At 40.2% G+C, this 12,619-nt stretch overlaps 1 protein-coding gene across 1 annotated transcript in view; it reads left to right on the top strand.

Annotated features, from left to right (window-relative positions):
• Positions 1 to 12,619, top strand: part of LOC105986590 (protein FAM178A-like) — an 82,476-nt gene that overhangs the window by 55,276 nt on the left and 14,581 nt on the right. Inside the window, exon 16 of the mRNA XM_013017587.1 lies at positions 11,004 to 11,009. Coding sequence (XP_012873041.1) covers positions 11,004 to 11,009 — 6 coding nt within the window. The remainder of the gene's footprint in view (positions 1 to 11,003; positions 11,010 to 12,619) is intronic.

Here is a 12,619-nt window from a genome sequence, read left to right on the forward strand (position 1 = left end):
TTTTTTTTGGTCGGTCATGGGGCTTGAACTCGGCTTGGACGCTGTCCCTCAGCTCTTCAGCTCAAGCTCTACCACTTGAGCCACACCACCACTTCCAGCTTGTTTTAATTTCTAGCCTCAGTAGATTTTTTAAGCTGTGGCCATCTGTGCTAGTTTGTCATAAAACAAAATAATTTAGTAATACAACTATATTAATCAGCCTTATATATTAATCTCATTAAATATGTTTCTTTGTGAGTGGTTATAAGAAATACCCTAGGTTGACATTATATTCTTTTTCATTTTTCTATTTTAGGGGCAGCTTCATGACTTCTGGGTACCAGATTCTTAACAGGAGTTAAGAGCAGCAAAGATATGAACCAAGAGAAATGCATTAAGAGCCTTCCCAAGAAAAATAGAAAAGATTAGTATGGAATCCAATGGATTGATACGAGAATACACAACAAATATTCCACTTGAATGTCTAGTATAAAGCTGGTAATGAAAAAATGCCTTCTGAAGCAGATATGAAATATAAAAAGCCAAGTCATATAAAAGGAGAGGTGGGATAGAAGCAGCTAGTAGACACTTATTTAACCTACCGTTATTAACTCTTCTTGTTAAATTATAAGCCAGTTATCTTTTTTTAGGTAGTATTTGTGGCACTTGGATAATCACAAGAACTAAGGAAGAAAAGAGTTTGTATCAACTTGTGTTGAACATAGAAACAAGACAAAGTTCCTGTTAAGTTTTTACTCTTGGTTATGTTAGGAAACAAAGGGAAAGCTTAGAACAGAGTTCAGTAATTGAAATCATAGACTCTTCTATAACTCCTGTATTTTCCCTCACTATTCAAGGTTAGACATCTATTAGGTTATTAGAAAACATTTAAACAGTTAAGAAACAGAAGTTTGGTATATTGTCAAATTCCCCTAAAAGGAAGAAGTTAAGCTGTGAAGTATTGGCTATGTTTTTAAAATGCCAAAACATTCATAAGTAGTTTGTTTGGGATTTGTTTTAAATGCATATATTTTCTTAAATACTAGTTAAGTCATAGACTCTTGGGTAAATCTTAGAATTCTTCCCCTTGTTAACTATATAACAGAAGTCTCTATTGTAAAAGCTTGAAGTTCTGGAAATTTTTCCCAAAAATTTTTTTTCCATGAGTATATAATTTCAGCAGAGATCTAGGTAGTGTTTATTCTTTGGGACACTGTGTGTGTGAGTGAGTGTGTGTGTGTGTGTGTGTGTGTGTGTGTGTACTTATATCTTGAAGTTGTTGCACTTGAAAACCACAGCTGCTCTAAATTCTTTTAAACACTGGAAAGCCATTCTCTGGTTTAAATGGTGGAGGGTTAGTAAAAGTGCACATGTTAGTCTTATCCCAGGGGTCTTTGGAAGCTTTTGGTAGTAATGGACTCTTACTAACCAGTGGAAAAATTTTGTTGTTGACCAAGTGTCCCTTTTAGGATTTGTTTCCTGAAAGAGAAAACTATTTTTATTGTTCGTAAAATACTAGATTGGGTGACTTGCTCTTCGCAGAGCAGTCAGTGTCCAGCTATAGAAGGGGAAGATGATGAAGAGGAATGGATGTTTTTGGTTTGAGAGGGAAGAAAATCACTTTTGAAAACTAACTTTCTACCTCTAAATAGAGGCTTAGGAGTAAAAACCATTTTATCTTAAATTTATCATTTACTTTTGAGCTCATGTCAAGTATTGGGCAGTTAGAGATTTTATAAGTAAGATTAGATAAATCTAGTTTGCAAGAACCCAAGCTGAATGACTCCAGGAGTCAGACCAACAAAAGTTTTATTCTGTGTTGAGTTTACTGGTAAGAATTTATCTTGATACTACCTCTCAAGGGTATTAATACAAAATGCCACTTATGGTTAAAGAGATAGATACAAAGAGTTATATTTGACAGAAAGTTTGAACTCTGGCATCTATCTGCCCAGCAATGGGGGCTTTCACTTTGTAATTTAATACTTTGTAGATACATTATTTGTGTGTAATTTTATAAGTGTTCATATTTTTCTCATTTTGCATTGTGTAAAGTGTATAAAATCTCAAAGTATAAAATACTGCTTATATTGCTTGTAATTACAGTGTGTAAATATTTTCTAATCGTGTACATTGATGGGAATAAGTGGGTTATTCAGGTTTTTTTTTTTAAAGTGACCCTTTTATATTGCAGTTTCAACAGCTAGATATCCATCAAATTTAAAACCACTTTGATACATTTTTATTTAGCAATCAATAAGGGAAAAATAAACTTTTTAATTCTTTCTTCATTAAAGAAAAATACTTCATCTGTCCCTTTAAAGTAAGTGGCCAGGCGTCAGTTTAGGCCACTGCTTATGACACTGGTAGTGGTCTTCAGTCTCCAGGTCATGGTCCAGTCAGTATTTCCATTTGGATTCTCATAGAAATTATGATTCTCTTTCAGCACAAGAAACCCATGGTTTTCCTCCAAATCAAGTATTTCCCTTCTCCCTCTTGAGCCCCCATGCTTTGTCTCCCTTCTGTTTTTACCCAATGAATGGGATGGTACAAGCAAGGGAGAAAATGTTCATTGCACAGAGAATGTCAGGCCACTTTTGGAACTTGACAAACAAAGCTTGCACTGAGTGGTGGTGTGTTTGGCAGTATATCTGTGCCAAAAATCACCTAGTCTAATTTTCTAGATGTGTATGTCAAACTTATTACCCTTATTGCAAGCAGAAAATTAAGGTACTTGTGTTTATGCTTTGTGTGTAACTTTGCCTTTTCTAACCTGCTTTTCTTACTGAAAATATAATTTTGCTATATCATGTTATGTGAAGAAGCTCACCATTCACAAAATGCATCTATGTAGCAGTAACATAACATCATTTGTACATTTTCTGTCTATCTCCTGATGGCAGTGGTGCCTTTTGTCACCTTTTGGAAGGTTGGCGTTTCATTTTATTTTGAAATGCAAGTAGTAGCTTGCTTTTGACTTCACAAAAATCTCCCCAGTAAAAGATAGGTAATGATGTGTTATCATCCAGGCTCTGTTGGAGCATTTGTGTTTCTATCAAAACAGATCTTGTTGGTAGGGGCTGGCCAGTAATAATGTATGGAGTCTATAAACCAAGAGTAACATTTGAATATAAATAATCATTTTAAGAAGTGAACCTACAAGCAACTGAGTTGGAGAATTAGGATGGCTGTGCTGGTTTGTCTCTAAGGAGGCAAGAGGTAGGAACAGAAGATGAGCACGCAGTCGTTAGTGTGGTGTTGGTGATAATTTTCTTCTCGTCAGCATTGTAGGAGCATCTCATTGTGCGTTTATTTTCCCCAGGCAGTCCTGTCAACCAGTTAATCCACCAGCTCTTAGGTAGTAAATGCAGATTTCCTTTTAGTTTTTTCTTTTAAAATTTTATACTACATCTTGTTTAAAGTCCTCTGAATGTATGTGTGCGTGTTATTAAAACTGCTTTTTCTCGTTTAAACGTGTTTGGTAACCTTTGTTGGGGAGTGTACTCAGTGAAGTGTTTAAATGCTCTGTTTCTTCTCTTGCCCCCATCCCCTAGGTTGTGGAGGCGAGGGGAGGGGGAGGTTACTTTATTTATTTATTTATGTATTGTCTGTAGTGGGGCTTGAACTCGGGGCCTAGGCACTGTCCCTGTACTCTTTTTGCTAAAGGCTAGTGCTCTACCATTTTGAGCCACAGCTTCATTTCAGGTTTTTGAGTGATTAATTGGAAATCAGGGGACATTTCTGCCCAGGCTGGCTTTGAACCAAAAACCCTCAGATCTAAGCCTCCTGAGTAGCTAGGATTGCAGGTGTGAGTCTCCAGGACCGGCTGGTTTTGGTTTTGGTTCTTAATACACTTGATTTTTGTCTCCTGTCTTTGGAAAGCATAAAAGCACAACTATACACAGTTCACTGTTAAAAAACGAGTTAATTTTTCTACTTTACAGTCATCTCATTTGTACTTCTTTTGCCATAGTCATTGAACAAGTACTGAGTACCTGCATGTCAGCCACTATTTTTAGAATTCAGTAAAGATTTAGGAGTGAGTAACACAAAACGACTCTCATGAATCTAACCCGACAGTATTCAGATTGAAATAGGCTTTTGGACAAAGAGGGCTAGAAAACAATACGCTTGACCTAGATGCCTTGTTCTGCAGTACAGGACCACCTTCAGCCTGCAGGTATGCATAAGGCACTGGATATACCAACTGTAGAGAGGCGAAGGTTAACATATAGGAAAAACTTCTTAGGAACTAATAGAAGGCCTTGGCATTGTTGCCAGAGACTTTGAGTTCCAGAACCAATTTTTTTTTTTTTTGGTGGTGGGGGTGGGGGTCTGTCATGGGGCTTGCACTCTGGGCCTGGGCGCTGTCCCTCAGCAATCTCAGCTCTTCAGCCCAAGGCAAGTGTTCTACCTACCACTTGAGCCACAGCGCCACTTCTGGTTTTCTGGTAGTGTATTGAAGATGAGATTCTCATGGACTTTCCTGCCTGGGCTGGCCTTAAACCGAACTGTGATCCTCAGATTTCAGCCTCCTTAGTAGCTAGAATTACAGGTGTGAGCCACCAGCGCCTGGCTTTTCCTCCCTTCTGACAGGCTGCGTTAGAGGAAATTACCCATGATCATTTTTCTCTGATGAGTTGGAGGGATGGGGGTAATGGAGAGTGACCTATCTGTAAAAGCAGACATTGCCTTAAGTACTTAATGGGGAACAGGCTGCACAGCCTTTTGTACTTTAAAGGAATACCTTCTTCTTGCCTTTAGGCCTAACCTTAGTTCCCAGATTCACCATACCAGCCTTTTGATCCTTGGTAAACTGTATAAACTCTTGAGTCTTAGTTTCATCTGGTACAAGGAATAATAATGATGCCCACTTAAGGGGTTGTGAGGAATAAGTGAGCCATGTGTGAAAAGTACGCAACACAGCACCAGGCATATATCAGGAACTCAATAGATAGTTGATCATTACTTCGCTCTAACCTTGAGGCTCTGATGACAAATTGAGCTTAAGCACTGAAGGTAAGCTGACATCAAGTCAGAAAAAAAAAAATACTCTGCTTTGGACTCTGGGAGCCTCAGAGACTTCCCTATCCAACCCTATTTCCACTGGTAAAAGTAAGTTTGACTTAAACCAAGCTTGCTAATGGTGGGTGGTGTTTTTTCCAGCATTTGTGGACATGTCCTGACATTCCCTTTTCCTTGCTAACCATTCCCTAGGCTAGAGTCCAGAGAGGGCAAACCAGAAGACCCAGCTCTGGGTCTGATTCCAGGACAACTGGCTGGAAGGAAAACATAACAGGCAAAACAGGCTTCTGAGGCACAGTGCAACCGTGAGACTACACAATTGTTGCACTGGTGACATCCCTAAATGAAGAAGCATCTCAGCTATGTATATAGCCAAAGAAAGATCATGCCACCCAAAGGGAAGAGCTGGGTAGACATAGGTAGATGAACAGACATGCCCCACAGTGAACAGGAACAGAAAATCCTGACTAGGCCAGAGTTGTCTTACCTCAGAGAACCTCTGCTCAAGTTTCAGGAGTTCATGCCCTCCTCCTTACATAGGAATCCCCCTACAGTGAGTAGCTACAGAAGCTGGAGCCAAACCCCTTTTGGTGTGTGGGTGGCTGAGAACAAAGCCCAGGATAGTCAGCAAAACTCAATTTGTGAAAGTACTCAGAGCATTCCACATGAAATCCTCTTAGAACCACACTGTGAAGAAGTCAAGGTAGTGCCTTCAAGGTTGAGTAATAGCCTGTTCAACTAATGACCTGCCTTGTGTTCTAGGACATAAAATAATTTGGGGGACATTTTTTGGTTTTGAGTCTTTAACTGTTGGTAATTTCTCTTGTTCATATTTTATCAATCTGATTTGCAAGGAGTATTGTTGATCAAAAGGCTTCCTATAGATTGTTCCCTTAATTGCTTTTACTTCTGATGCTTTGGTTAGGTTGAGATGTTACAGGAAGTGGGAGAGAGAAATGGATTGTGGACTAAACCTGTATTACTCAAAGTACTGAAGAAACTGCCAAGGGACAGTTTTAGAAAGTACCACACTGCAGCTTATCATTGAAACTACATTTTGCTCATTTGAAAAAGTATGAGGGGGCTGGGGAGGTGGCTCAGTGGTAGAGCGCTTGCCTTGCATGCATGAGGCCCTGGGTTCGATTCCTCAGCACCACATAAGCAAAAAGAAAAAAGCTGGAAGTGGCGCTGTGGCTTAAGTGGTAGAGCGCTAGCCTTGAGCTGAAGAGCTGAGAGACAGCGCCCAGGCCTAGAGTTCAGGCCTCACGACCAGACCCCCCCCCCAAAAAAAAAAAAGTTAGCTGATTTTGCTATAGAAATCCCAGTATGCTCTAGAAAAAAAGGGTATCATAGTGATTTTTTTAAGTGCTTTGTTTTTTAATGTTTTGGGTTGAAACAGTGCCTTGGTTCTGTAGCCAAAGCTAGCCTTAACCTCTTAATTCCCTGCCCCAGCCTCCCAGATTCTAGGTTTACATGCATGCATTGCCATGCCAGCTTTAATACAAAGTAGCGGTTTGTTTTTGTGTTTGTGTGTTGATCCTAGAGGGTTTTGTTTTGTTTTTTCATTGTGAAAATGCCATACAGAGGGGTTACAATTACATGGGTAATCCCAGAGTTTGAACTGAGCACCCTTAACTCATGCTTAGCTTTTTTGCTCAAGGCTAGTGTTCTACCATTTGGGCCACACCTCCATATCCTGCTTTTTTTTTTTTTACTGGTTAATTGGAGATGAGAGCCTCATGGATTTGTCTACCCAAGTTGGCTTCAAACTGCAGTCCTCAGATATCATCCTCCTGAGTAGTTAGGTTACCAGATGTGAGCCACTAGTGCCTGGCTTTGTTTTTTTCTTTGTACTGCTAGGATCAGAACTCAAGGTCTCATACTTTCTAGGCAGGTGTTCTTAACCACATAAGCCATCTGTTAGCCCTTTTCGCTTTGGTTATTTTTGAGAATAGGGTCTCAAATTATTCCTGAACCATCCTGTTGGTTTGTTGGTTGGGTTGGGTTGGTTGAGCTGGTTGGTTTGGTTTGGTTGGTTGATTGGGTGGTTGGTTGGTTGGTTGGTTTTCTGAGACAGTATCTCACTATACTTGGTTAATGCTCCCAATCCTCTTGTTTCCTGCTTTCCAAATAGGATCGCAGGCATGCCCCACAACACTTTACTTCTATTTTTATTATTTGTGACTTACATTCATTTCACTTTGAAAGTATTATCACTTCTGTCAAGTAACTGTAGTATTTCAGAACCTTTATTGATGAACATTACATTTTTTTGTATATACTGATATACTTACTTGTATCTCTACCTGTTTGTGTAAGCATATCTCTAGGGCAAACTCCTAGAATTTCTAGTCAAATCCTTAGAGTTAAATATCTAGGTATAAATATATTTAAATTTTCAGTTAGTAAAAATATAGCTATTGGACTGGGAAAGTGGCTCAGTGGTAGAGTGCTTGCCTCACATGCATGAGGCCCTGGATTTGATTCCTCAGTACCACATAAACAGAAAAGTCTGGAAGCGGTGCTGTAACTCAAGTGGTAGGGTGCTAGCCTTGAGCTGAAGAGCTGAGGGACATCATCCAAGCCCAGAGTTCAGGCCCCAAACGGACAAAAAATAAAATAAAAATTTTTTAAAGGATATCCATAGTTATTATTACACTTCTCTCCCAGAAAATGTGCATTTACATTCACCAAACTATACCTCCAAAAGATAAGGCACTTAATGTTTTATATAAGTAATTACGATTCTTTATTAATAAATCGTAGACTACATACCACAACATGCTTGTTGTTCCATATTTTGAGGAGATAGATTCTAAAGGATTACTATAGCCCAGGGATTAAAGGTCAATAAAAGCAACACAGCCAGATCAAATATCAAAAACAAAAGTGGCCAGGCACCAGTGGCTCACACCTGTAATCCTAGCCACTTAGATGTTGAAGATGGAGGATCACAGTTCAAAGCTAGCCTGAGGAATGGGAAAGTGGCTCAGTGGCAGAGCACTTGCCTTGCATGCTCGAGGCCCTGGGCTGGATTTCTCAGCACGACATAAGCAAAAAGAAAAAAGCCAGAAGTGGCGTTGTGGCTCAAGTGGTAGAACGCTAGCCTTGAGCTGAAGAGCTGAGGGACAGTGCCCAGGCCCAGAGATCAGGCCCCATGACTGGACCCCCCCCAAAAAAAAAAAAAAAAAGCTAGCTAGCCTGGGCAGGGAAGTCTATGAGACTCTGATCTCCAGTTAACCACCAAAAAGCTGGGAGTGGAGCTGCGGTCCAAGTGGTAGCACCCTAGCCTTGAACAAAAAGGCTTAGAGACAGTGCCCAGGCATGAATTCAACCTCTAGGACCAGCAGTGCCCAGGCATGAATTCAACCTCTAGGACCAGCAGTGCCCAGGCATGAATTCAACCTCTAGGACCAGCAGGGGAAGAAAAAAGTGGGATGCGTTGGCATGTGCCTTTAATCTCAGCTACTTAGGATGTAGGAAGAGAAGGACTACAGTTAAAAATTAGCCTGGGCTGCTGGGTACCAGTGGCTCATGCCTGTAATTCTAGCTACTCAGGAGGCTGAGATCTGAGGATTGTACTTTGAAACCAGCCCAGGCAGAAAAGTTCCTGTGAGACTCTTATCCTCCAATTAACCACTCAAAAATCAGAAGTGGCGCTGTGGGTCAAATAGAACACTAGCCTTGAGTACAAAGAGGCTAAGGAACAGCATCCAGGCCCTAAGTTCAAGTCCCACAACTGACCAAAAAAAAAAATTTAGCCCAGGCAAAAGTTAGTGAAACCCTGACTCTAAATGAGGTATTGTATAGTATATACCTATGGTTCCAGCTACCTAGGAGTTGGTAGTAGGAAAATTGAAGTTCAAGGTTAGGACAGCCCTATCAAAGTTAGTGAGAAACACAAAATAAAAGGACATGGGGGTGTTGATGAAGTGGTAAAGAGCACCTGCCTAGCAAGCTTGAGGCCCTGAGTTTAATCCTCAATACTACTATCAACATCATAAAAGGATACAATTACAAGCCATAAAATAATAAATCATTTTAAAACTAAGCTGTTTTTATACAGCAAAAAAATAGCCATTATTAGAATATTCTATTAGAAAATATGTTTGAGGAAGGACTCTTCAAATTTCTGAGTACATCATAACCCAGTTTGTGACTTAATGGCACAGGAAAGCAATTTTTATTTTGTCTTATGGTACTATGAAAAACAAGCCTAGAAATTGAACCCAGGGCATCTTATATGCTAATCAAGTGCTCTATTGACTAGGTACATCCACCACCAATCTACATCCTTAACCCTGTGGGGTTTGTAGTGTGTTGCTATTGTGGTTTATAAGACATGGTCTCTGTCTTTTTTTGTTTTGTTTTTGGTCTTGGGGCCTGAACGCTAGGCCTGGATGCTGTCCCTCAGCTCTTCAGCTCAAGGCTAGCCCTTCTACCACTTGAGCCACAGCGCCACTTCTGGCTTTTTCTGCTTACGTGGTGCTGAGGAATCGAACCCAGGGCTTGCATATAAGGCAAGCACTTTACCACTGAGCCACCTTCCCAACTCCGGACTCCATATCTTGTCAGAATGATTTCAAATTTCTGGACTACATGCTCAGTTCCTGTGCATATTTTTTAATTTCACTGACAATAAATCATAAACATTCTGTTGTCATGGAAAATATTATTAATAAGACAGCTATAATTTTGGATTAACACTAGAAATTGCTAACTAGAGAATGGCAGATTTTTTTTAATAGTTTATTTGTTTTGTGTTAATTTGCAATGCCTCAGTTTTCCTCCATTGTCATCTATTTTGTTTTACATAGAAACACTTCGTTCTACTTTGTGGGGCTTTGGAAAAGCATGTTAAGTGTGATATTAGAGAAGATGCAAGACTGTTTTACAGAACTAAGGTAAGTTTTGTTTTTTAATCCTGGATTCATGAATGTTTAAAGTAGAGCCAGGTGTAGTTGGTACACAGTTATAATACCAACAGTTGGGAGCATAAGGTAGGTTGGATCTCAAGTTCTGGGCCAACTCAGGCTACATATCAAGATCCTGGCTCAATAAACAAAATCCGGTAGCTCATGCCTATTGTCTCAGCTACTTGAGATATATGTGATCGGGATAATCATGGTTCAAGACCAGCTTATCAAATGTTATTGAGACCCTATCTCAAGACTGGGTATAGTAGAATAAATCTGTCATCCAGCTCTGGGGGAGGTATAAAGAGAATCTCAGTTCAAACCAGTCCTGGCAAAAATACAAGTAAAACAAAAATGGCAGATGCTAGTGACTCATGCCCATAATCCTAGCTACTTAGGAAGGAGGCTAAGATCTGAGGATGGAGGCTAGATCTGAGATTTAGCCCAGGCAGAAATGTCCTTGAATCAAGACTCACCATCAACAACAAAAATTATCTAGCACGGTAAAAATTGGTTTTTCTGGTAAGTTTGAGTTCTGCAAACCATGTTAAACCTCTAAATATAAGATAAATAGCATTCATAAAACTTTGCAAAAGCTGGGCACCAGTGGCTCACGCCTGTAATCCTAGCTACTCAGGAGGCTGAGATCTGAGGATCACGGTTCAGAGCCAGTCCGGGCAGGAAAGTCCATGAGACTCTTATCTCCAATAGAAAAACCAGAACTGGCGCTGTGGCTCAAGCGGTAGCTCTTGCCTTGAGCTGAAGAGCTGAGGGATAGCGCCCAAGCCCTGAGTTCAAGCCCTAAGACCGACAAAAAAAAAAAAAAAAACTTTGCAAAAACACAAACCAGTCTAAACAAGTGAACTTTTAACCTGATAATGTAGAAAGAAATTTTAAAAAAAGAAAAACATTATCTTGACCCTTTGTTTTTTTGTTTGTTTTTTTGCCAGTATCAGGGCCTGGATGCTATCCCTGAGCTCTTTTGTTCGAAGCTACCACTCTATCACTTTGAGCCAGAGCTTCCAGTTTTCTGGTAGTTAAGTCTCTCGGGCTTTCCTGCCAGCTTTGAATTGTAATCCTCAGATCTCAGCCTACTAAGCAGCTAGGATTATAGGCGTGAGCCACCAGCACCCAGCTAAACCTGGCTTTTTGCTGGTTAATTGGAGATAGCATCTTTTGGACTTCCTGCCCAGGCTGGCTGTGAACTTTTATCCTCCAAGTCTCAGCTTCGCCACCAGTGCCCAAGTGTCTTAAGCCTTTTTAAAGATGAGATGTGGTAAAGTAGGAAGCAGTCAAAGCTTTGGGTCTTATAACAATCCACCCTTCAACATTACTATCTGGGCGTTTATAATCCAGTAAAATATAAAAGATAAACCCTTTGGAAAGTATGGATTACGTTTTTGTGGATGATTGTTAATAACTTATTAGGAAAGTTGATAAGGGTAGTTTTATTAATTTCTGTAATTTGAAAGTCTGTACATAAAATTTGAATGGCTTTTTAATTTTTTCTATTTATTTTTGGTCAGTCATGGGGCTTGAACTCTGGGCCTGGGCACTGTCCCTCAGCTCTTCAGCTTAAGGCTAGCGCTCTACCACTTGAGCCACAGTGCCACTTCCGGCTCTTATTGTTTATATAGTGCTGAGGAATCAAACCCAGGGCCTCATGCATGTGAGGCAAGCACTCTTCCACTGAGCCACCTTCCCAGCCCTTTTTCTTTTTTTTTTTTTTGGGGGGGGGGTCCAGTCCTGGGGCTTGAACTCTGGGCCTGGGCACTGTCCCTCAGCTCTTCAGCTCAAGGCTAGCACTCTACCACTTGAGCCATAGCGCCACTTCTGGGCTTTTTTCTTTTTTCTTATGTGGTACTGGGGAATCGAACCCAGGGCCTCAGGCATGAAAGGCAAGTGCTCTACCACTAAGCCACCTTCCCAGCCCTTTTTCTTTCTTGAGAGAAATCGAATTCAGTTGTTGAGCTCTGACCTTTTAGAGCTATGAGATCTTTTGTAGCAAGTTCTAAATTGATTGTGTGAATGAAACTTTGATCTGATCTCTTTCCTCTTGTTATTTTTTAAGGTGAAAGACTTGGTTGCCAGGATACATGGAAAATGGCAGGAAATAATCCAGACCTGTCGGCCTACTCAGGTATCATTTTATTAAAGTTTTACTCAAGTTTATTAAGACTTTTACTAATACTCTTCATACAGTTTTAAACAAAAGTATAACTGAGTATAATTGTTTCTGATTATCTTAAGATAAATTGAAACCCCATTATCTCTGATTTGTGTATATTTTCAGTTCTTGTTTTATATTCACTAATTTATTTTCAGAAGTAATTGTGCTTATTGAAAGTTACGTAGACACAATTTAAAAAAAAAGAAATGTTACATAACATCAAATAGAAATAGATGTTATTTCATGAGCTTTTTTTTTTTTTTTTGGCGGGGGGTGGGGGTCCTGTCATGGGGCCTGAACTCTGGGCCTGGGCCCTGTCCCTCAGCTCTTACCTCAAGGCTAGCGCTCTACCGCTTGAGCCACAGCACCACTACTGGCTTTTTTCTTTTTGCCTATGTGGTGCTGAAAAATCGAACCCAGGGGGGCTGGGAAGGTAGCTCAGCGGTAGAGTGCATGTCTTGCAAGCATGAGGCCCTAGGTTCGATTCCTCAGCACCACATAAACAGAAAAAGCCAGAAGTGGTGCTGTG

This window comes from Dipodomys ordii, unplaced genomic scaffold, assembly GCF_000151885.1.
Source record: "Dipodomys ordii isolate 6190 unplaced genomic scaffold, Dord_2.0 Scaffold36, whole genome shotgun sequence".
Classification (NCBI taxonomy): domain Eukaryota; kingdom Metazoa; phylum Chordata; class Mammalia; order Rodentia; family Heteromyidae; genus Dipodomys; species Dipodomys ordii.